This window comes from Heterodontus francisci, chromosome 40, assembly GCF_036365525.1.
Source record: "Heterodontus francisci isolate sHetFra1 chromosome 40, sHetFra1.hap1, whole genome shotgun sequence".
Lineage (NCBI taxonomy): Eukaryota > Metazoa > Chordata > Chondrichthyes > Heterodontiformes > Heterodontidae > Heterodontus > Heterodontus francisci.
Window position 1 is genome coordinate 12,098,600 of NC_090410.1, and position 25,143 is coordinate 12,123,742.

The 25,143-nt window shown below is 46.2% G+C and overlaps 2 protein-coding genes across 3 annotated transcripts; one reads left to right on the plus strand and one right to left on the minus strand.

Moving 5' to 3' along the window:
* Window positions 1–875: 875 nt before the first annotated feature.
* On the minus strand, window positions 876–12,132 carry actmap (actin maturation protease). Its single transcript, XM_068019061.1, has 7 exons — window positions 12,047–12,132; window positions 9,772–10,139; window positions 6,252–6,320; window positions 4,896–5,020; window positions 4,180–4,309; window positions 3,299–3,369; window positions 876–1,275 (listed from the first exon to the last, which is right to left on the minus strand). The coding sequence occupies exons 2-7, from the start codon at window positions 9,990–9,992 to the stop codon at window positions 953–955; spliced, it is 939 nt and encodes a 312-aa protein (XP_067875162.1). The 5' UTR covers window positions 9,993–10,139; window positions 12,047–12,132; the 3' UTR covers window positions 876–952.
* snrpa (small nuclear ribonucleoprotein polypeptide A) lies at window positions 11,853–24,700 on the plus strand. Of its 2 annotated transcripts, none has more exons than XM_068019062.1 (7): window positions 11,853–11,929; window positions 13,169–13,260; window positions 14,591–14,763; window positions 15,345–15,512; window positions 16,454–16,627; window positions 23,203–23,291; window positions 23,968–24,700. In XM_068019062.1, the coding sequence occupies exons 2-7, from the start codon at window positions 13,188–13,190 to the stop codon at window positions 24,125–24,127; spliced, it is 837 nt and encodes a 278-aa protein (XP_067875163.1). In that variant the 5' UTR covers window positions 11,853–11,929; window positions 13,169–13,187; the 3' UTR covers window positions 24,128–24,700. The 2 variants fall into 2 exon arrangements, with proteins under 2 accessions (XP_067875163.1, XP_067875164.1); XM_068019063.1 differs by lacking the exon at window positions 11,853–11,929 and adding an exon at window positions 11,943–12,153.
* The last annotated feature ends 443 nt before the right edge of the window (window positions 24,701–25,143 follow it).

Below are 25,143 nucleotides of genomic sequence, written 5' to 3' on the forward strand. Positions count from 1 at the left end.
CCCCAACTGACTCTCAGTGAGTGATCAACTCCCTGATGTGATCCTAGGCCAGACCACCAAATGCCCACTGGCACTAATTGGGCAAATGCCTTTAGTCAGTCAACAAGGGAATACAGTTTGCATGAGTGCCATCCCCTTGTTCTGTGATAGAAACAAGCAAAACATTTATACTGATCATTTCTACAACCAGTTACTAAATACTTAAGCAGAGTAAATGATCAAAAGGCTGAAACAGCAGTGGATTTTCAAGTAGCGCTAAGTGAACCGCAGGGAGTGAGAGCGCAAACCAGGAGAAACCCTTCACTGTCTTATTGCAACTGTTTTATTGGTGTAACTGGCTCTGAGCTGGATCAAAAGTGCGTGTGTGGCGGTGACCTGCGCAGGAGCAGTTTGACAAGTTGAATAACTGGGACAATATCCTTCCAACAGATCAGCACGTTGCCCTTTCGTCCAAATATGGGGCCTGTGTACAGGTTACGGCAAATTCAATTCTAAACGTATGCTTCCCCGGGATGGAGCTAGTTAAGTCAATGATGGTTTATCAGCTCCACTTCACATAATCCAGGCTGGCTGACAGACACTCTAGTGCAGTGCTGCACTATTGGAGGTGCTGCCTTTCGGATGCAATGTTAAACAGAGTCTGCACTCAGGTGGACATTAAAGATCCAATGGCACTATTGTGAAGAGCAGGGGAGTTGTCCCTCATGTCCTGGTCAATATTTATCTCTCAACCATTATGACTAAAACAGATGATCTGATCACTATCTCATTATTGTTTACAGGAGCTTTCTGTGTGCAAAAAGGGCTGTCCTGTTTCCTACTTTACAACCGTTCCAAAGAATTGTACTTTGAAGAACTTTGGTGATGTCCTGAGGTCTTGAAAGGTGCTATTTAATTGAATGTTCTTTTACAAAGTCAATGCTAGAGGAAGCAGCTAACTTTCGATTTGTTACTAAGACAACGGTTGCAGAAGAATCACAGCCCCACACAACCCTGACTCCACGCCCCCATCAGGAACAACATAGACTGTTCCGTCATACTCTCGCTTTGGGCTAAACTCCGTCAGCTGTACATTGCTCTCGTGCACTCGCTCATACTGCCACAGCTGGTATTTCAGGCTCTTCCCTTGCTTCGCCAGCAGGTGAGTCTCGACAACGCAGTCCTCAGGGTAGCTGGCTCCAGGTACGTCTGCACGCAGCTGGAAGAGCCCAGGAATATCGGGATCTTCTTCATAGAAATCCTCTGGCAGTCCACACTTCAGTCCAAGCAGCACTCCTGCATAGCAATCAGAAACAGTATCTAAGCTGATAAATGGCCAGCAAGCACAGGGTATCAACCTATTCACATAAACATTTTGAGTGTGCACATCATACTCAAAAGGTGCCACAACCATACTGAGTTCGACACAGCCATTTACAAGCATATAGCAATCTGTAAACTAGCCAAAGCAAAATGGATTAACCTTGGGGCCTATTTAGATCACCTCTACACAGTGAGAGTACATGAGCATTGGTCTTAAAGTAACAGGCCAGGTTTGCCAAGAAACATTGAAAGGGGGTAAATCTAGAATTAAAACCCCAACTGATTCTATGATGCCTTCCTTAATCTGCTGTCCTTACCGGTCTGGCCTATATATGACTCCAGTTCCACAACCCTAACAAACTCTTACATAGAACATTACAGCGCAGTACAGGCCCTTCGGCCCTCGATGTTGCGCCGACCTGTGAAACCATCTGACCTACACTATTCCATTTTCATCCATATGTCTATCCAATGACCACTTAAATGCCCTTAAAGTTGGAGAGTCTATTACTGTTGCAGGCAGGGCGTTCCACGCCCCTACTACTCTCTGAGTAAAGAAACTACCTCTCACATCTGTCCTCTATCTATCACCCCTCAACTTAAAGCTATGTCCCCTCGTGTTTGCCATCACCATCCGAGGAAAAAGACTCTCACTATCCACCCTATCTAACCCTCTGATTATCTTATATGTCTCTATTAAGTCACCTCTCCTCCTCCTTCTCTCCAACGAAAACAACCTCAAGTCCCTCAGCCTTTCCTCGTAAGATCTTCCCTCCATACCAGGCAACATCCTAGTAAATCTCCTCTGCACCCTTTCCAAAGCTTCCACATCCTTCCTATAATGCGGTGACCAGAACTGCACGCAATACTCCAGGTGCGGCCGCACCAGAGTTTTGTACAGCTGCAGCATGACCTCGTGGCTCCGAAACTCGATCCCCCTACTAATAAAAGCTAACACATCATATGCCTTCTTAACAGCCCTATTAACCTGGGTGGCAACTTTCAGGGATTTATGTACCTGGACACCAAGATCTCTCTGCTCATCTACACTACCAAGAATCTTCCCATTAGCCCAGTACTCTGCAGAGTTGTATTAAATTGCTACTCGAGAGCAATTGGGGTTGAGCAGTAATTGACCGTGATGTCCACTGAGATTTTTTTTTAAATAGTTTTAGACTACAGGGGATTTGCTACAGATATTAAATATTTTGAACACATTCCTCACAATTCAACACATGAAACTTGTGTTTAAGCTGTGGGTCAGTTTAAATTCGACTCCAGAGATGAGCATAGTGCTGTACTGTCGAGAGGTGTTGTCTTGTGGATGAGACGTTAAACTGAGGCCCCCCTCAGGTCGGTGATGCTATTGGAGGAACAGCAGGTGTGTTCTCGATGTCCTAGTGAACACTTATTCCTCAACCAACAACATTACGCAGGTGGGGGTGGGGGGGGGGAAGCTTGGCCAATCAGGTGACTTTTAAGGAGGGGCTTGAGTGAAATGCAAAGGTACAGGGCTTTAGGGAGGGAATTCCAGAGCGATTGATCCAGACAGCAGAAGGCACAGCTGTCAATGGTGGGGCAAAGGGAAGGGAGATATGTGAAGAGGCCAGAGTCGGAAGAACAATAGAGTTTGGAGGTCATGTTGGCCTGTTAGGTTAGAGAGATAGTGAGAGACAAGGCCATGAAGCCAGTCTTTTCCTGATGCTTTCGACTGAACTGTAACCTCCAGAAGACAGACAAATGAGATCCTGTGGCCTGAAAAGGAGATACTACATAATACACAAACCCACCTTTGCAGCAGAATAATACATGGCTTGACCAACCACGTAATGTTAGTGTGTCGTGACTTAGTGTGAGCAATTCCACAGGACAGCCACTGACTTAGACTTTATATACAGCAGAGCTATGTTATGGAGGTGGGGGGTGAGGGCAGGCAGTGATATAATGACAGATATAGCCTCTATATACAAAGATCCACATAGTCTTCAGCTCCCACCTGAAACTACTGCCCAGTGAGCTCTGTGCCCTTTCCGCAGGCAGGGCTCATGGTTGAAATCTTCGTCATACCTTCTTGTAATTAAGGAGTTGCCTCAATTTATTGTAAACTAGGCCATTAGTGATGTGCTCCCTCTAGCCCAGGCTTGCCGAGGCCAACCAAGCATGTCACCTGCTGCCTCAGGTAGCTCGGCACAGATCAGTGATTTAACCTTGAGCATAAGGCCTGCTTGACTCAGTACCATGCTGAGCTGTTGGGTGGAGCTGACTTTCCCATTAAACCATCAGGGGAGTTGCAGGTGTGGGACTGAATCTACAGACTAGGACGGTCCTAGTTCCGTCCCCAATCTGTGCTGTTCCAGCTCAAGCACCAGTAGGGACTCCTACAGTTGGCCTCCATGCCCTGGGTTATTGAGAAGGGAAATCAGTCAGAGTTCCAGGCCCTCCTCCTGCTCACTGCCCGGTGACCTCTAGGTTAGAGAGAAGAGAAATCAGCCAGAGTTCCAGGCCCTGATCACTATCAAAGATCCCTTGGTTCGAGAAAAGGGAACAGCCAGGGTTCTTGCTTCCAATCGCTGTTCAGTCTAGGAAAGCACACAGCTGTGGATAATGGCTGCAGCCAGGGTCAGGCTTAGCAATGGCACGCACATCTTAGAGGAGACTACATGTAGAATGGGCACTTGGGTAGGGTACAGGAGGACAGCCAGTGCCCAAGGAACTATATCCAGTCCATCAGCTTCCTCGGAGGTAGAGGTTGGGAATTAGAAGAAGGTTCTGTGATTCTGGGTGCTGCTATAAGCCTGTGCTTGCACAGTCACTGATTTTCAGCCTGCTCTGTACAGGCAGTGGCTATCTTGAATGTCAATGTAATTGTAAGGATACGGTATCAATACAGGATAACCAGCCAGCAGGTGGTGCATTATTCTGGCTTTGTTACTTCCCATTAAGCCTTCATTGAGGAGTTCACCATGACATTGAAAAACTTCCTCTGCCAGTTTCACCATATTAGCACCTGCAATCAGAAGAAAAAAGTACTTGTATTTATATAGCGCCTTTCACAACATCGGGATATCCCAAAATGATTTAAAGCCAATTAAATACTTTTGAACTGTAATCACTATATCAATGTAGGAAATCTTTCAGCCAATTTGGGTGCAGCAAGGGCAACGAACAGCAATGCAATAATGACCAGACAATCTGTTTTAGTGATGTTGGTTGAGGGATGAGCATTGAACAGGGCACTGGGGAGAAGTCCCCTGCTCCTGTTCGAATACTGCCGTGGGATCTTTTAATTTTTTACATCCACCTGAAAGAGCAGTTGGGTCCTCGGTTTAATGTCTCATCTGAAAGATGACACCTCCCACCATACAGAACTCCCTCAGTACTGCACTGAAATGCCATCCTAGATTTTGTGCTCAAATCTCTGAAGTAGGGACCCATGACCTTCTGACTCAAGCACAAGTGCTATCAGCTGAGCCACCGCTGACACAGAAAGTAAGGAAAATATCACAAAAAAGAGAGGATAAATCAGATAATAACACAGACTATTTGAAGGAGCAGAGTCAGGAGATATCTCACTGTTGTGCGTAGAAAGATACCTGAGAACATTTCTCCCTGAACAGTGTAACCTCTGGCCTTTGCACAGCCCACAATCTCTTCCAGACCCGTCACCTCACACGCATTCAGCAAATGTCCGGCCATCCAGAGAGCAACGAGTCCACACCTGAAATACAAGAAAACACAAGGAGAGCCAGTGGTTGAGAAAGAGGCGCAGTGGTTAACACCGCAGCCTCACAGCTCCAGCGACCCAGGTTCAATTCTGGGTACTGCCTGTGTGGAGTTTGCAAGTTCTCCCTGTGTCTGTGTGGGTTTCCTCCAGGTGCTCCAGTTTCCTCCCACAGCCAAAAGACTTGCAGGTTGATAGGTAAATTGGCCATTATAAATTGCCCCTAGTATAGGTAGGTGGTAGGGGAATATAGGGACAGGTGAGGATGTGGTAGGAATATGGGATTAATGTAGGATTAGTATAAATGAGTGGTTAATGGTCGGCACAGACTCGGTGGGCCGAAGGGCCTGTTTCAGTGCTGTATCTCTAAACTAAAGATGGAGGGGTGCTGTTTACAGATGGGGTGTAGTCCACAGACAGGATGACGTCTAGATGGGTAATTTATCCATTATTCCATCAGAGAAGCCCCTCATGTTGAAATTTCATCCAACAGGAGTGAGTGGAAAGGCATTTGGGAACTGTTGGATTACATTCAGAGAGAAAGGCTCATCTTTATAAGACTTATCGCAGTTCAAAGCACACCGTGTCAAATGAATTACTTTGAAGGCAGTCACTGTTGTTATGTTGGTGAACACAATGGCAATTTTGTGAACAGTGCAGTCCCAAATGAGATGAATGGATACTCAGTCTGCAGTGGTTGAAGTTTGAATATTGGCCAGAACGCTGGGGAAAGTCGCAGCTCTTCCAATAGTGCCTTGATTTCCTTGAACAGTGATCTGGACAGGAAGACACGTTAAATTCTTATCCGAAGCATGGCACAGCCTCTCCGAAAGTGCAGCACTCCCTCAGTACTGCACTGGTTTGTCAGGCTAAATAATATGTTCATGTGTCTGAGCTGGGGTTTGAACCCACAACCTCCTGACTTCAACGCACCAGTGATACTAACTGAGCTCAAAGTGACAGGTTACTTTAATACAAAAGCAAAATACTGCAGAAACTGGGAAATGGAAATATGCTGGAAACACTTAATCAGGCAGCATCTGTGGAGAAAGAAACAAAGTTAATGTTTCAGGGCGATCATCTGTGTTCTGATGAAAGGTCATTGACCTGAAACATTCACTCTGTTTCTCTCTCTCACAAATGCTGCCACACCTGCTGAATTTTTCGAGCATTTTCTGTGTTTATGACTGTTATAATTTGATGTAAAATAACAGAATTGGATACTCACTGTGGACCATCCTGGATCAGGGAGGGGACATATCTATTAATAAGGAGCCACTTCAATTCTTTACTGAAACTGGATAAAAACAAAGATAATCAGAAAAATTCTGTCATTGGAGACGCATCTATCATGTTACAGTAGGCTGGCTTCTGATATTAACCTATAATAGCACACAGGTATTCTGTTAACCAGTAACACCACACAGGGGTGCACTGTTAATCTGTAACACCACACAGGGGTGCACTGTTAATCTGTAACACCACACAGGGGTGCACTGTTAACCTGTAACACCACACAGGGGTGCACTGTTAATCTGTAACACCACACAAGCGTGCACTGTTAACCTGTAACACCACACAAGCGTGCACTGTTAACCTGTAACACCACACAGGGGTGCACTGTTCATCTGTAATACCACACAAGGGTGCACTGATAATCTGTAACACCACACAGAGATGCACTGTTAACCTGTAACACCACACAGGGGTGCACTGTTAACCTGTAACACCACACAGGGGTGCACTGTTAATCTGTAATACCACACAGAGGTGCACTGTTAATCTGTAACACCACACAGGGGTGCACTGTTAATCTGTAATACCACACAGAGGTGCACTGTTAATCTGTAATACCACACAAGGGTGCACTGTTAATCTGTAACACCACACAGAGGTGCACTGTTAACCTGTAACACCACACAGAGGTGCACTGTTAATCTGTAACACCACACAGGGGTGCACTGTTAACCTGCAATACCAAACGGGTGTTCTGTTAATCTGTGATAGCACACAGGGGAATGCTGTTAACCTGTGATAACACACAGGGGTGCCTTGTTAATCTAAAAAAAAACTGGGACGCACTATTAACCTGTGATAATCATAGAATGGTTACATTGCAGAAGGAGTCCATTCGGCCTGACAGTTCTATGCTGGCTCTCTGAAGGAGCAAATCACCAAGTGCCACTCCCCCACCTTTTCCCCATAGCCATGCACGTTCTTCCTTTTCAAATAATAATCCAATTCCCTCTCGAATGCCTCGATTGAACCCGTCCCTACCACTCACTGCAATGAAAAAGTTTTTCCTCATGTCGCCTTTGCTTCTTTTGCCAATCTGTGTCCTCTGGTTCTCGATCCTTCCACCAATGGGAACCGTTCCTCCCTACCTACTCTGTCCAGACCCCTCATGATTTTGAATACCTCTATCAAATCTCCTCAGCCTTCTCTCCTCCAAGGAAAACAGGCCCAACTTCTCCAATCTATCTTCATAACTGAAGTTCCTCATCATAGAATCATAGAAAGTTTAAGGCACAGAAAGAGGCCACTTGGCCCATCATATCTGTGCCAGCTGACAAACGATCCACCTATTCTAATTCCACCTTCCAGCATTTGGTCTGTAGCTTACAGCACTTGAGGTGCATATCCAGACTCCTTTTGAATGAGTTGAGGGTCTCTGCCTCAACTACCCTTTCAGGCAGTGAGTTCCAGACCATAACCACCCTCTGGGTGAAAAAGTTTTTCCTCTCCTCCCCTCTAAATTTTCTACCAATCACTTTAAATCTGTGCCCCCTCGTCACTGACCTCTCTGCTAAGCTGAATAGACCCTACACCTCCACTCTATCCAGGCCCCACAAAATTTTGTGCATTTCAATCAGATCTCTCCTCAACCTTCTCTGATCCAAGGAGAACAACCCCAGCCTATCCAATCTTTCCTCATAGCTGCATTTTTCCATCTGTGGAACCATTCTCATGAATCTCCTCTGTACCCTCTAAAGCCTTCACATCCTTCCTAAAACTAGATGCAATACTCCAGTTGAGGCCAAACCAGTGTTTTATACAAGTTTAAAATAACTTCCTTGCTTTTGTACTCTATGCCGCTATTGATAGAGCCTAGAATGCTGTATACTTTATTAACCGCATTATCAACTTGTCCTGCTACTTTCAATGATTTATGCACATAAACACCAGGTCCCTCTGCTCCTGCACCCCCTTTAGAATTCTACTCTTTATTTTATATTGTCTCTTTGCGTTCTTTTTACCAAAATGAATCACTTCACACTTCGCTACATTAAATTTCATCTGTCACTTATCCGCCCATTCCACCAACCTGTCTTGTCGTTTTGAAGTTCTACACTATCTTCTTCACAATTCATACTTCCAAGTTTTGTATTGTTTACAAACTTTGAAATTCTGCCCTGTACACCAAGATCTAGGTCATTACTGTATATCAGAAAGAGCAAGGGTCCCAACACTGACCCCTGGGGAACTCCACTACAAACCTTCCTCCATACCAAAAAACATCCATTGACCACTACCCTCTGTTTCCTGTTACTCAGCCAATTTCATGTCCATGTTGCTACCGTCCCTTTTATTCGATGATCTCTAACTTTGCTCATAAGTCTGTTGGGCAGCACTTTATCAAATGCCAGCATTACCGTCACCAACCTTCTCTGTAACCTCACCAAAAAACTTAAGCAAGTTAGTTAAACACGATTTGCCTTTAACAAATCCATGCTGGCTTTCCTTAATTAACCCACATTTGTCCATGTGACGACTAATTTTGTCCCGAATTATCATTTCTGGAAGCTTCCCCACCACTGAGGTTAAACAGACTGGATTGCAGTTGCTGGGCTTATTTTTACGCCTTTTTTTGAACAAGGGTTTAACATTTGCAATTCTTTAGTCCTCTGACACCAACCTCGAGTCTAAGGAAGTTTCAAAAATTATGGCCAGTGCCTCTGCAATTTCCACACTCACTTCCCTCACTATCCTTGGATGCATCTCATCCGGTTCTGGTACTTTATCAACTTTTAAGTACAGACAGCCTATCCAAAACCCCCTCCTTATCAATTTTAAACCCTTCAAGTATCTGAACTACCTCCTCTTTCACCATGGACTGTGCAGCTTCTTTTTCCGTGGTGAAGACAAATGCAAGTATTCATTTAATACCACAGCATGTAATAGTGGACAGGGGTGCACTGTTAATCTGTAACAACGCACCAGGGATGCTTTCACATGTTAACAGTGCATCCCGTGGGCTCTTACAGGTTAACAGCCCTCCCCTGTGTATTATCACAGATTAACTGCGCACCAGTGTCTTATTACAGGTTAACAGCGTGCCCTGTTGGCTCTTACAGGTTAAATACGGCCCTGTGTCTTATCACAGGTTAACAGTTTACCTGTGTCTTATCACAGGTTAAAAATGCATCCTTTTTTCTTATCACAGGTTGACAGCACACCCCTGTGTACGATTGCAGGTTAACAGCACACCCCTGTTGGCTCTTACAGATTAACTGTGCGGCCCTGTATCTTATCACAGGTTAACAGTTTACCCCTGTCTCTTATCACAGGGATATGGGGCAAAGGCAAGTTTATGGAGTTGGCTCTTGGATCAGCCGTGAACTCAATGAATGTCGGGATTACACTGAGCTGCTCTTGTGCATCTCCTACTGATCAGTGTCAGGGTTCAGAGAGAAGCAGTAAGGAAACGGCACTCATTATATTGGCTCACCCTTTCTTGGATTGTTTACCTGTCGGGTCTGTTCTGGAGCAGTATCTTCACCTCCTCCCGGTCTCCAATCACAGGCAATCGGTTTTCAGCAAGAACCTGGTACAACTTTTTTTTTGATGCTACATGAGGAGGGGGGGGAGGAGGAGGAGGCAGTCGTGACCATTCCGAACTGTCAGACTTGTCTTCGCTGGGTTTTTCCCCCATCTCTTGTGCCATTTTGAAGTGTAGGAGGCTGGACATGGTGGGAGCTGGTTTCTGTCAGTCCATCATTCAATACTTTTGGGCCTCGTGCTGATAAATTTTACTGTCTCTTGATAGCAACTCTCCTTGCCAGTCAGTTTCCTCAATGATCAGGACATCCAGGGTCACAGACAATGAGTTATGACACTTGTATAGGGAAAAAAATAGAGTTACTCAGTCCAAAAACTAGTCCTGCATCTTTAATGAGGGAGTTATGGTAGGGGGAAGGAGTGGGGAGGGGTGAAGTGGGAGAGTGAGTGAAGTGGTGTTGGGGGGGGGGGGGGGGAGGGTGGAGTGGGGGTGGTGTTGCTTTAGATTGGAAAATAAAGCTTGTTACTCGCTGTTTGAGAAAGGTGACAGAGGGAATTATAAACCAGTTAGCCTAACATCTGTTGTCAGGAAATTGCTAGAGTTTATAATTAAGGATAGGGTTTCTGAATTTTCAGTTGATCAGAGAGAACCAGCTTGGATTTCCAAAGGGTAGGTCATGTCTGACAAACCTGATTGAATTTTTTGAAAGGTGACTAAAGTAGCGAACAGGGTAATTGCTATGGATGTTATTTATTTATATGGACTTGCAGAAAGCATTTGATAAAGAGACTGTTAACTAAAGTTAATTGGAATTAAAGACAAATTATTAACCTGGTTAGGAAATTAGCTGAGTGGCCAGAGACAGCAGGAATAATTGACAGTATGTGATTAGTGATATCTCGCAAGGATCTGTGTTGGGGCCTCAACTATTCTCTGTATTTATTAACAACTTGCATGATAGGATAGAAAGCCACATATACAAATTTGCAGATGACAAAACGATAGGTGGCATTGTAAGCAGTGTAGATGGAAGCATAAAATTACAAAGAGATATTGATAGATTAAATCAATGGGCAAAACTGTGGCGAATGGATTTCAATGTAGGCAAAAGTGAATCACCCATTAGACCTAAAAAGGATAGAGCAGGGTACTTTCTAATAGTAAAAAGCTAGAAACAGTGGAAGTCCAAAGATACATAGATCATTAAATGTCAAAAAGGCTAATGCCATGTTGGCTTTCATATCTAGAGGACTACAAGACAAAAGGCTAAAATTTATGCTACTGGTTAGACCACACCGGGAGTACTGTGAGCAGTTCTTGCTAGAAGAGATACAAAAACTAGGGCTATATTCCCTGCAATTTAGAAGGCTCCGGGGTGACTGAAATTTTCAAGATATTATGGGGAACGGATAGGGTAGATAGAAATTATTTCCACTGGTTGGGAGGGATAGGGGTAGGTTGGGGGGTGGATGGGGAACAGGTGAGGGAAAGGTTGTTTGGGATTTGGGGTGGTTGGATGGGGGAAGGGGGGAGGGAGGATGGGTGGGGGTAAGGATAGGTTGGGGATTGCAAGTGTTTAGGGTGGATGAGTGGGGGAAGGGGAAGATTGGGGGTTGGCTGCGGGAAAGAGTTAGGGATGGGTGGGGGGAAGGGTAGGTTGGCGATTGGAAGAGTTTGGGGTCGATTGGGGGTTGGAAGGGGTTTGTGCATGGGTGGGGGGAAGGGTAGGTTGGGTGTCGGTGATAGGCACCCTCATGTGGACTGGACAGAAAGGAACGCCCTCCGCTTGATTGACATCTGAACCAGCCAATCAGCTCAGCACATCGGGTTCGTCACCCAATTAGCCATAAAACGTGATTAGATTATAAAAACCGGAAAGCAAGCAGCTGAAGCTTTGCGGCCTGAGAGGGACATGAAACCGCCGGAGAAACAAGAACAACCAAGTCTGTGAGGCCGCATTCCACCGTTGGCGCGTTTATTTCTTAGTTGACTGACAGTTTCCGAAGCCAATCGGTAAGCGGATTGCTGACAGGATCGGCCAATTAGGAGTGGATGGGGGCGGAACATCCGGTTGGGGGCGAGGGGGCGGTTTGACGGTTGGAATCCGGGACAATCCGTGTCAATCGGTGAGTTCGCGGCGCTATTGGCGGCGGAGAGCCCGCGGGGGTGCTTTACCCCAACCGTCCCCGTGTGCGGCGGCCGATTTTGCGATCCGAAACGTGCCCGAAGAGCCGCGATCTTACCGCTTTTGTCCGGAGCAGGCCTCTGGCGGCCCGCAGCGAGGGGGTCGGGGGGGGTTAAAGGTCTGACGGCCGGCTGGTAGCTTCCGGTTCACGGCCGGCGAGGCGGGGTGAGGCACCGATCCTGGCGGCGGGCAGGAGAGAGTGGGGTTGCCTTGGCTCTGGCGGAGGGTGTTCGAGCTACCCTAGTGGAGAGGGGAGGTGTGGGCTGCCCACCCTGTGGGGGAGAGGGGGTTATTTGGGCTGCCCGAGCTCTTGGGGAGGGGAAAAGGGGTCCTAGCCCACATTCCCCTTCTTCTCCCCCCCCCCCCCCCCCCCCCAAATCACCGGTTTAAGATCCACCCTGTGCTGCAAGCCTTTGAACCCTGGAGGTAGTGTTAGTGGGTCAGGTAGGGATGTACCAGGCAGTCCGGCCTTGCCCTGAGCAAATCCTCAGGTCTGTTGTCTACTCTCGTATTGGGATGGTTTCACTTGCACATATAGCGCTGGCATGCTGAGCCACCTTGGTGTATTCATTCAACTACACGGTTGGCACTTCAGCCAGGTGTGGATGGTAGGCTCCCTTTCTGAAGATCATCAGTGAAACTATCTTTGGTCACAGGGCGGCACAGTGGCGCAGTGGTTAGCACCGCAGCCTCACAGCTCCAGCGACCCGGGTTCAATTCTGGGTACTGCCTGTGTGGAGTTTGCAAGTTCTCCCTGTGTCTGTGTGGGTTTCCTCCAGGTGCTCCGGTTTCCTCCCACATGCCAAAAGACTTGCAGGTTGATAGGTAAATTGGCCATTATAAATTGTCCCTAGTTTAGGTAGGTGGTAGGGAAATATAGGGACAGGTGGGGATGTGGTAGGAATATGGAATTAGTGAGGGTTAGTATAAATGGGTGGTTGATGGTCGGCACAAACTCGGTGGGCCGAAGGGCCTGTTTCAGTGCTGTATCTCTAAACTAAACTTGTTTGAACCAAAATGTTGCCACTGTTGGGTTTGAATTCAGGACCTCTTGAGTTGAGTTCTGTATGATGATTTTTTTGCCCTACTGGAATAAGAGGAACTTAGTCTAGTCACTCTGCAAAAAACAATCAGGCTGTGACTTTCATTTTGTGCTTTTTCTGTCATTTTTGAATTTCAGATAACGCCAGTTGACAGCCATGTCTGCCCAAGAGGCCCGTCCAAACCACACCATCTACATCAACAATCTAAATGAGAAGATTAAAAAAGATGGTAATTACTCGGGGATGGAGCTGGGGTAGCAGTGTGTTGAGTTAACCAGTTGGACATAAGAGCATTTGGATACAGCGATTACAGAATTTTACAGCACGGGGTGCGCAGTGGTTAGCACCGCAGCCTCACAGCTCCAGCGACCCGGGTTCAATTCTGGGTACTGCCTGTGTGGAGTTTGCAAGTTCTCCCTGTGTCTGCGTGGGTTTTCTCCAGGTGCTCCGGTTTCCTCCCACAAGCCAAAAGACTTGCAGGTTGGTAGGTAAATTGGCCATTATAAATTGCCCCTAGTATAGGTAGGTGGTAGGGAAATATAGGGACAGGTAGGGATGTGGTAGGAATATGGGATTAGTGTAGGATTAGTATAAATGGGTGGTTGATGGTCGGCACAGACTTGTTGGGCCGAAGGGCCTGTTTCAGTGCTGTATCTCTAAACTAAAGAAATGCTATTTGACCCAATTGGTCCATGCAAGTTTCCTCAACCTCTTCGCCTTGCTCTATCAACATGGCCTATTCCTTTCTCCCTCATGCTTATCTACCTTCCCATAATGGCAGTTTGACTCAGCTATTCCCTGTGGTAGCAAATTCCACATTCCAACCTTTCACAGTTTAAACAAGTTTCTCCTGAATTCCTCATTGGATTTATTGGTAACTACCTTATAATTATTTTTAAGGCAGAGGTAGCTAGATTCTTGATAAGCAAGGGGGTGGGAATGTGGAGTAATCAGTTCAGCCATGAACTTATTGAATGGCGGAGCAGGCTCGAAGGGCCAAGTGGCCTACTCCTGCTCCTAATTCGTATGGTCGTATGGACCAGATAAACTTTTTGTGATGTTGATTGAGGGATAAATATTGGTCAGGACACCAGGGAAAACTCTTTGCTCTTCACAATGGTGCCGTAGGCCTCAGTTTAACATCTCATCCAAAAGATGGCACCTCCGACAGTGCAGCACTCCCTCACTACAGCACTGGAGTGTCCGGCTTGATTTTTATGCTCAAACCCTTAAATGGGACTTGGACCCAGAACCTTGTTGTTTTGAGCCATGGCTGACACTAGTTCGGGCATAATTCTTATTTTTTTTAGAAAAAAATTTGCACCTTCTCCAGTGTGTTTTATATTCTTGTAATAAAGACACCAGAACCATACATGGCATGGCACAATATGAGTAATGATATTTAACATCAACCAGATTTACCAGACATTAATGAATTTAAATTGTGGTTTTCACTAGTGAATGAAAACTGACCGGAGATATTAAAGTCTGGCTGTACTTGCAGCTATAGGCTGAGTTGAAGCAGAAACCGATTTGATGTGTGTTTCTCTCTTTTTTAGAATTGAAGAAATCGCTCTATGCCATCTTTTCCCAATTTGGCCAGATTCTGGACATCCTCGTCTCCAGGAACCTGAAGATGCGAGGACAGGCCTTTGTGATCTTCAAAGAAGTGAGCAGTGCTACTAATGCTCTGAGATCGATGCAGGGCTTTCCCTTCTATGACAAGCCAATGGTGAGTTCCACCGAGAGGTTAAATCTATCCTGGTGCCTATTCTACAGCTTGGTGCTGGCTCCTGCGCAGTTACGCTGATCTAAACATTCCACTGATGCAGTCAGGCTGTGACTGATGAGTGCATAGAATTTACAATTCTGCCCAATAGGCTGCACGAGAGTCTAACCCCATCAACATATCCTTCTATTCTTTCTCCCTCGTTCTTATCTAGCTTCCCCTTAAATACATCTATGCCATTGGCCTCAACTGTTCCGTGTGGTAGCAGGTTGTTATTGGAGCAGAGAAAGTCAAGGGGAGATTTGATAGCAATTTCAGCTCTGATCGGTCTGACGTCCTCATGCCAGCTGTCAGAGTGAAACTGACTGACTCAGTCCAGCCACTGCTGCTTTACATTTCCTCACCGGCATAAATTGTAATCTGTTTGTAGAGGATTTTCTTGGCTGCAGAGCAACTTAAAATGTCTGTGCGTGAGTGGAGGCCCATAGAGTTTGGTCTACTAGATCGCTCTCTCATGGGATAACCCTCGTGCAAATGGCCTGTGGTGTTCCAGTGGTTTAACGTATCTTTCCCCTTGTCAACAGCGGATTCAGTATGCAAAGACTGATTCTGATATTATTGCCAAGATGAAGGGCACCTATGTGGAACGTGACCGAAAGAAGGAAAAGAGGAAGGTAAAGGCTCCTGAACCTTCTGGCAACAAGAAGGCTTCGGCAGCCCCCACAGCCAACTCTGTACCCCCTCCTGTCTCGGTAAGTCTGATCGTCTCTGATCTGGTTATGGAGATACCCGTGACTGGATGTGAATGAGCAACTGAAGTAACCTCTTTCCTCATTCAGAAAAGGGGTATGGCACATGTATTGGATGAAGTCTTAATCTGAGGTGGCAACTCTTGTCCGAAGCATAACCCCAAAGGGATATTGGCTGGGGGTGGGTTATTTGAAGTCCAGACGAATTCTGTCCAGCTGTCTTCCCCGCCCTTCCCCCACACTACTGTCCCGTGATCCTCAATGAGGGTATTGATTACTGCTGCACTCAATTGGCTAACTCTGAATGAGGCCTTCCTAGTCAGCTTGACATGTACTGCCCTTTCTGGCTCACCAGTCACTATTTCTTTCCAAATGAATTTGTAGTGTTATTCGCTTGATTTAAAGGCAACATTTGATGTAATAGAAATTGGTTTTAAAGAACATTCCCTACTGGATTTTTGACGTTCATGTCTTTCTATTACAAGAACTCCCTGTATTTAGTAGTGCCAGTTAAATGGGTCTGCCCTGCCGGTGAATATTCTCCAGTTCAGTTGCTGGTTTCTCTGTCTCTACAGGACAAGCTAGGCCAAAAGCAATCAAAACATTAGTTTGGCATGTTTACACTTGGCCCTGCCATCCTTTTTTTTACTTTTGTGTTTCTCCGCATCCCTTTATACCACCGTTGATGGCTGTGTCTTCAGTCACCTAGGTCCCCTGCTCCTTGAGCCCTGTAAAACCCATCTTTGACCTCGCTTTTGGTCTTGCTCTTTTCTCCTGACGTATCTTGGATGTTGACACAGTTGGGGGGATGCCATGGTAACAGATTCTTCTGTTTGCATCTAGTTGTTCAGGTATAAAATGATTATTGACTCTTGGCTATTGTGTAGATATTGGTGACTTGTTCTGTGAGCTAGTGTCTGTTTATTCACTGCTGTTTGTTCTAGGGGATGCCCATGATGAACCAGGGCCCACGGATGATGCCAATGCCAGGACAGCCTCACTACATGCCACCACCTGGGATGATGCCACCCCCTGGGATGGCACCTGGCCAGATGCCACCAGGTTCCATTCCTCCTGGTCAGATGATGCCTGGGCAGATGCCACCCCCTGCTCAGACGGTAAGTGTTCGGTCAGTGTGGGAGGTGATACGGTGATGGAACTGTTGCTGTACCCGCCCTCTGGGAATTGTAGTCACCCGTGTGCAAACTTGGTAGTTTCCTTAAAGAAAAGTCCTCAGTACAGTGGGGTGCTCCTTGCTGTCTGGTGAGTGCTCACAAGAAATCTCTTCTATCGGTGAGAGTGTTTTAAGTTAAATGCTTGCGTTTGCAGCTCGGCTTAATTCCTGTTCCTGACATCACCCAGCATTCCAGCACATGGTAGGTGCTCAGTGTCTGCTGGATCGCTGAGCAGCTTTCAGAGCAGAGCAATTAGTCTAGAATATGAGTCACTCATTGGGGATGTTTGTTGAGGGGATTGTTGGGGGGGGGGGGGGGGTTGCACATGATCTATGCCAGTGTGGAAGGGTAGAGTGCATTGTTTCTCATCGTTATACAGTACAGAAACAGGCCCTTCGGCCCATCGTGTCTGTGCCAGCTGTCAAGCACCTATCTATTCTAATCCCATTTTCCAGCACTTGGCCTGCAGCCTTCTATGCTATGGTGTTTCAAGTGCTCATCTAAATGCTTCTTAAATATTGAGGGTTCCTGCCTCTACCACCCCTTCAGGCAGTGCGTTCCAGATTCCAACTACCCTCTGGGTGAAAAGATTTTTCCTCAAATCCCTCTAAATCTCCTGCCCCTTATCTTAATCTATGCCCCCTGGTTATTGTCCCCTCCACTAAAGGAGAAAGTTTCTTCCTATCTATCCTATCAATGCCCCTCATAATTTTGTATACCTCAATCAGGTCCCCCCTCAGCCTTCTCTGCTCTAAAGAAAACAACCCTAACCTAGCCAGTCTCCTCATAGCTGAAATGCTCCAGCCCAGGCAATATCCTGGTGAATCTCCTCTGCACCCTCTCCAGTGCAATCACATCCTTCCTATAGTGCGGTGACCAGAACTGTACACAGTACTCCAGCTGTGGCCTAACTAGCTGTATTTATACAACTCCATCATAACCTCCCTGCTCTTGTATTCTATGCCTTGGCTAATAAAGGCAAGTATCCCATATGCCTTCCTAACCACCTGATCTAACTGTGCTGTTGCCTTCAGTGATCTATGCACAAGTGCACCAAGGTCCCCCTTTACTTCATAGGGTCCTACCATCCATTGTATATTCCCTTGCCTTGTTAGTCTTCCCAAAATGCATCACCTCTCAGTACCTCTCAGGATTAAATTCCATTGCCACTGCTCTGCCCATCTTACCAGCCCATCTATATCATCCTGCAATCGAAGGCTTTCCTCCTCACTATTTAGGACAACACCAATTTTTGTGTCATTTGCGAACTTACTGATCATACCTCCTATATTCACTTCTAAATCATTAATGTACACTACAAACAGCAAGGGTCCTGGCACTGATCCCTGCAGTACACCACTGGTCATAGGCTTCCACTTGTATAAACAACCCTTGACCATTACCCTCTGCCTCCTGCCCTAAGCCAATTTTGGTTCCAATTTGCCAAATTGCCCTGCATCCCTTGGGCTCTTATCTTCACCAATCTCCCAAGCGGGACCTAATTAAAGCCTTACTGAAGTAGACTACATCAACAGCTTTACCCGCATCTACACATCTAGTCACCTCCTTGAAAAATACAAAGAACAGTACAGCACAGGAACGGGCCATTCAGCCCTCCAACCCTGTGCCAATCTTGATGCCTGCCTAAACTAAAACCTTCTGCACTTCCAGGGTCTGTATCCCTCTATTCCCATCCTATTCATGTATTTGTCAAGATGCCTCTTAAATGTCTCTATGGTACCTGCTTCCACCACCTCCCCCGGCAACAAGTTCCAGGCACTCACCACCCTCTGTGTAAAGAACTTGCCTCGCACATCCCCTCTAAACTTTGTCCCTCGCACCTTAAACCTATGTCCCCTAGTAACTGACTCTTCCACCCTGGGAAAAAGCTCTGACTATCCACTCTATCCATGCCGCTCATAACTTTGTAAACCTCTATCATGTCGCCCCTCCACCTCCATCGTTCCAGTGAAAACAATCCGAGTTTATCCAACCTCTCCTCATAGCTAATGCCCTCCAGACCAGGCAACATCCTGGTAAACCTCTTCTGTACCCTCTCCAAAGCCTCCACGTCCTTCTGGTAGTGTGGCGACCAGAATTGCACACAATATTCTAAGTGTGGCCTAACTAAAGTTCTGTACAGCTGCAGCATGACTTGCCAATTTTTATACTCTATGCCCCGACCGATGAAGGCAAGCATGCCATATGCCTTCTTGACTACCTTATCCACATCCATTGCCACTTTCAGTGACCCGTGGACCTGTATGCCCAGATCTCTCTGCCTGTCAATACTCCTAAGGGTTCTGCCATTTACTGTATACCTCCCACCTGCATTAGACCTTCCAAAATGCATTACCTCACCTTTGTCCGGATTAAACTCCATCTGCCATTTCTCCGCCCAAGTCTCCAACCGATCTATATCCTGCTGTATCCTCTGACAATCCTCATCACTGTCCGCAACTCCACCAACCTTTGTGTTGTCCGCAAACTTACTAATCAGACCAGCTACATTTTCCTCCAAATCATTTATATATACTACAGAGCAAAGGTACCAGCACTGATCCCTGCGGAACACCACTAGTCACAGCTCTCCATTCAGAAAAGCACCCTTCCACTGCTACCCTCTGTCTTCTGTGACCGAGCCAGTTCTGTACCCATCTTGCCAGCTCCCCTCTGATCCCATGTGACTTCACCTTTTTGTACCAGTCTGCCATGAGGGACCTTGTCAAAGGCTTTACTGAAGTCCATATAGATAACATCCACTGCCCTTCCTTCATCAATCATCTTCATCACTTCCTCAAAAAACTCAATCAAATTAGTGAGACACGACCTCCCCTTCACAGAACCATGCTGCCTCTTGCTAATAAGTCCGTTTGTTTCCAAATGGGGGTAAATCCTGTCCCGAAGAATCCTCTCTAATAATTTCCCTACCACTGACGTAAGGCTCACCGGCCTATAATTTCCTGGATTATCCTTGCCACCCTTCTTAAACAAAGGCACAACATTGGCTATTCTCCAGTCCTCTGGGACCTCACCTGTAACCAATGAGGATACAAAGATTTCTGTCAAGGCCCCAGCAATTTCTTCCCTTGCCTCCCTCAGTATTCTGGGGTAGATCCCATCAGGCCCTGGGGACTTATCTACCTTAATGCTTTGCAAGACACTCAACACCACCTCCTTTTTGATAATGAGATGACTGAGACTATCTGCACTCCCTTCCCTCGGCTCATCATCCACCAAGTCCTTCTCCTTGGTGAATACTGATGCAAAGTACTCATTTAGTACCTCACCCATTTCCTCTGGCTCCACACATAGATTCCCTTCTCTGTCCTTGAGTGGGCCAACCCTTTCCCTGGTTACCCTCTTCCTCTTTATATACGTATAAAAAGCCTTGGGATTTTCCTTAATCCTGTTTGCCAATGACTTTTCATGACCCCTGTTAGCCCTCCTGACTCCTTGCTTAAGTTCCTTCCTACTGTCTTTATATTCCTCAAGGGATTCGTCTGTTCCTAGCCTTCCAACCCTTATGAATGCTTCCTTTTTCTTTTTGACGAGGCTCACAATATCCCGTGTTATCCAAGCTTCCCGAAACTTGCCAAACTTATCCTCCTTCCTCACAGGAACATGCTGGTCCTGGATTCTAATCAACTGATGTTTGAAAGACTCGCACATGTCAGATGTTGATTTACCCTCAAAAAGCTGCCCCCAATCTAAATTCTTCAGTTCCTGCCTAATATTGTTATAATTAGCCTTCCCCCAATTTAGCACCTTCACCCGAGGACTACTCTTATCCTTATCCACAAGTACCTTAAAACTTATGGAATTATGGTCACTGTTCCCGAAATGCTCCCCTACTGAATCTTCAACCACCTGGCCGGGCTCATTCCCCAATACCAGGTCCAGTACAGCCCCATCCCTCGTTGGACTATCTACATACTGTTTCAAGAAGCCCTCCTGGATGCTCCTTACAAATTCTGCCCCATCCAAGCCCCGAGCACTAAGTGAGTCCCAGTCAATATAGGGGAAGTTAAAATCACCCACCACTACAACCCTGTTACCTTTACATCTTTCCAAAATCTGTCTACATATCTGCTCCTCTACCTCCTGCTGGCTGTTGGGAGGCCTGTAGTAAACCCCCAACATCGTGACTGCACCTTTCCTATTCCTGAGCTCCACCCATATTGCCTCGCTGCATGACCCCTCCGAGGTGTCCTCCCGCAGTACAGCTGTGATATTCTCCTTAACCAGTAATGCAACTTCCCCACCGCTTTTACATCCCCCTCTATCCCGTCTGAAGCTTCTAAATCCTGGTACTTTTAGCTGCCAATCCTGTTCTTCACTCAACCAAGTCTCTGTAATAGCAACAACATCATAGTTCCAAGTACTAATCCAAGCTCTAAGTTCATCTGCCTTACTTGTTCTACTTCTCTCATTGAAACAAATGCACTTCAGACCACCAGTCCCGCTGTGCTCCGCAACATCGCCCTGCCTGCTCTTCCTCTTAGTCTTACTGGGCTTATTTACTAGTTCCCCCTCATTTATTTCACTTGCTGTCCTACTGCTCTGGTTCCCACCCTCTTGCCACACTAGTTTAAACCCTCCCGAGTGACGCTAGCAAACCTCGCAGCCAGGATATTTGTGCCCCTCCAGTTTAGATGCAACCCACCCTTCTTGTACAGGTCCCATCTGTCCCTGAAGAGATCCCAATGGTCCAGATATCTGAAACCCTCCCTTCTACATCAGCTGTTCAGCCATGTGTTTAGCTGTGTGTTCAATCAAGTTAGTTAGACGTGAGCTCCCCCTGACAAAGCCGTGCTGACTATCCATGATTAATCCCTGCCTCTCTAAGTGGAGATTAATCCTGTCCCTCAGAATTTTTTTCCAATAGTTTCCCTACCACTGACAGACTTGCTGGCCTGTAATTACCTGTTTTATCCCTGCTACCCTACTTGAATAATGGTACCACATTCGTTGGCATCTCTCTGGCCATAGGATTTGAAAATTTGTGTCTGAGCCCCTGCTATCTCCCCCCTTGCCTCACTTAACGGCCTGGGATACATCTCATCTGGGCCTGGGGATTTATCCACTTTTTTATGCCTGCTAAAACAGCTAATACTCCCTCCCTTTCAATTCTAATCTGTTCAACTATATCACAATCCCCCTCCCTGATCTCGATACCTACAGCATCCTTCTCCATAGTGAACACAGATGAGAAGTTATCATTTAAAACCTCACCTATATCCTATGGCTCCACACACACATTGCCACTTTGGTCCCTAATGGACCCTACTCTTTCTCTGGTTATCCTCTTGCCCTTGATATACTTAAAACGCCTTACGATTTTCCTTTACCTTGCCCGCCAGTATTTTTTCATGTCCCCTCTTCGCTCTCCTGATTACTTTTTTAAGTACCCCCCTACACTTTCTATACTCCTCTAGTGCCTCTGCTGTTTTCAGCGCTTTGAATTTGCCATAAGCCTCCTTGTTTTTCCTTCTCCAATCCTCTATCACTTGACATCCAGGATTCCCTAGACTTGTTGGTCCTACCCTTCACTTTTAAGGGAACATGTTAGCGCTGAACACTCCATTCCTTTTTGAATGACTCCCACTAGTCTGACATAGATATTCCTACAGATAGCTGCTCCCAGTCCACTTTGGCCAGATCCTGTTTTATCATATTGAAATCGACCTTCTGCCAATTCAGTACTTTTATTTCTGGTCCCTCTTTGTCCTTTTCCATAACTACCTTTTAAATCTTACAGAATTATGGTCAGTATCCCCGAAATGCTCCCCCACTGACACTTCTATTACTTGTCCGACTTCATTCCCTAAGATTAGGTCCAGTACTGCCCCTTCTCTTTTAGGACTTTCTACATGCTAGGTCAAAAAGCTCTCCTCTATGCATTTTAGGAATTCCACCCCCTTTAAGCCTTTTGCACGATGACAATCCCAGTTGATATTGGAGAAGTTGAAATCCCCTACTATTATTACCCTATTATTTTTACACCTCTCTGAGATTTTACTACGTATCTGCTCCTCTATCGCTCCCTGACTGTAGTAGAGTCCCAGCCAAGTGTTTGCTCCTTTTTGTTCTTAAGTTCTACCCATATGGCCTCATTTGAGGAACCTTCTAAGATATCATCCCTTCTTACTGCAGTAATTGACTCCTTGATCAACAGTGCAATGCCACCTCTTTTACACTCTCCCCTGTCACACATGAAGATTCTATACCCTGGAATATTGAGCTGCCAGCCCTGCCCTTCCCGCGACTATGCCTCTGTGATAGCAATAATATCATATTCCCATGTATTAATCAACGGCCTCCATTCATCTGCCTTATTAGTAAGGCTCCTTGCGTTAAAATAGATGCAATCCAGCCTTGCATTGTTAGCTTGTGCCTTAACAGGTCGATATTTGAGGGGCTGCTTGTATTGAGTGCGAGAAGGGGGCTGTCTGGGGGTGGGGCTTGTTGCCATGGTTTTATGCTGCAATGTTAACTGCCATCCTTCTGGTTTCCAGGTGCCTGAGAATCCACCCAATCACATCCTCTTCTTAACTAATCTGCCTGAGGAGACAAATGAGCTGATGTTGTCCATGCTTTTTAATCAGTGAGTATGGAGAGGGAAAGTGTGAAAGCAGAAACTTCAACTGAGACCTTGAAGGGAGTGGGGGTGCTGAGTAAATATTGGTCGAGATTCTGCTGGGTGATTTTGGGGTTAAATGTTCCAGACCCTGCCTCTGTTTGCCTGGGCTGTGTGGTTTGGATGGGGTGTATTCTCTATTGGGGCCCTAGTTCCCTGAGTGATGTTACTTGGGGTGAGGGCAGGATGCAGAGTCCTCCCACTCCAACTGGCTGTCCAGCTTGTCCAGAGAGGTGATGTGCCCTTTCATGGTGTGTATTCCATTCTAACCAGGTCACTAACTTTCAGCTGTCTGGCTGCTAGGGACAGTGTAGGCACTGTTCAGAAACTCGGCTGGCGTGGCCAGAGGTGGAATGAGATAAAACAGTCAAAAGCCTGAGATCAAAGCTGGGGTGGGGGGTTGAGAAGGCAGGGTGGTGCCGGGCTGGCAGGGGAGAGTAGGATGAAGGACCCAGGAAACGTGAACATTGCCCTTTATACAGGCTTCTAGTGGTGTTGAGCCCTTTGTGACTCGCTCTAATTATGGGACAGTAAAGAACCAGTTGTGTGCAGCTCTGCTAACTGGGTTGAGCTCTGCGTATGTGCGTGCACGCACATGTCGCTCTCTCGCGCACTCACCTGATCAGTCTCTCTTTTTCCTCAGGTTCCCTGGATTTAAGGAAGTCCGTCTGGTACCAGGTCGCCATGACATTGCCTTTGTGGAATTTGACAATGAGGTTCAAGCCGGAGCAGCACGTGACGCGCTCCAAGGCTTTAAGATCACACAGTCGAATGCTATGAAAATCTCCTTTGCAAAGAAATAAGGGGTCGGGAGTATTGAACTGGTCAATTCCGGCTTTGTTTTCAAAAGCTGTTATTTTTGAATTGTGCAGTAACTGGTCTGTATTAGATTTAAAAGTTCTGATGCTTCAGGTAAGTGTCGGGTCAGGAGACTCCTCAGCTTTCCCCTGCCCTTCGGAGGATCGTTCACACCCAGGTAACCTTCACAGGCGCTCCAGCGACATGCTGGCCCTGTGTGATCAAGGCAAGCTTCTTGCTTTGCAGTCTGAGGGCTGTTCAGATTGTGTTGTGGATGTTGTATCCTCCCTTTGCCCCAGTCTACCCTGGGTCCCTCAAATCTAAATAATTCACTCCCCTCTTTCGAATGATATTAGGAACCGATTATGGCCTTGTCCTGACTGGATTTTAACTCTCCAGTGATATTTTAAATTTGGTATCCCCAATTTGGCTGTTTTGAGTGAATGTGTCTGGCTGAGGCAACAGTTTGGATTAATCGCACTGTAAGAAAGCTGTTCACCCAGAGTCTCAGTGACATTGCACCTGGAGCTTTCAAACTTACTGAACTAACAAGAAGAATAAAGAAACTTTTTTTATAACCACCTTGTGAGTGTGTTTATTTATCACCTGAGCTCTAGTACTTTACAAGGTTATGGAGCTTGGCCTTCAAAACACAGGACCTGCTAATGAGATGTTTCTAATGCATAGAAACAGGCCATTCGGCCCAACTTGCCCATGCTGGTGTTTATACTCCTTCATGAGCCTCCTCCCAGCCCTCTCCATCTTGCCCCATCAACATCTCCTATTCTTCCTAGTGTTTATCTGACTTTCCCTTAAAGACATCTGTTATTTTCCTCCGCTCCTCCATAGAGTTCCATATTCAAACTGCTGTCCTAGGTAAAGATTCTCCTGAATTCTCTGTTGGATTTATTAGTGACTTATGGTCCTGAGTGTTGGACTCCCCCTCTTTTTTTTTTTTCCCCCCCTCCCCACCCACAATAAGATTAGACAGAAAGCTTCCACTATCAAACCCAATCATAAG

Coding starts and splice junctions, on each gene's coding strand:
- snrpa (XM_068019062.1), top strand. CDS start 13,188: ATGTCTGCCCAAGAGGCCCGTCCAAACCACACCATCTACATCAACAAT. Junction 14,764..15,344: donor CCTTCTATGACAAGCCAATG/GTGAGTTCCACC, acceptor CCTTGTCAACAG/CGGATTCAGTATGCAAAGAC. Junction 23,292..23,967: donor TTGTCCATGCTTTTTAATCA/GTGAGTATGGAG, acceptor CTTTTTCCTCAG/GTTCCCTGGATTTAAGGAAG.
- actmap (XM_068019061.1), bottom strand. CDS start 9,992: ATGTCCAGCCTCCTACACTTCAAAATGGCACAAGAGATGGGGGAAAAA. Junction 5,021..6,251: donor CTGATCCAGGATGGTCCACA/GTGAGTATCCAA, acceptor CTTGTATTTCAG/GTGTGGACTCGTTGCTCTCT. Junction 1,276..3,298: donor TCACTGGGCAGTAGTTTCAG/GTGGGAGCTGAA, acceptor ATTGCTATGCAG/GAGTGCTGCTTGGACTGAAG.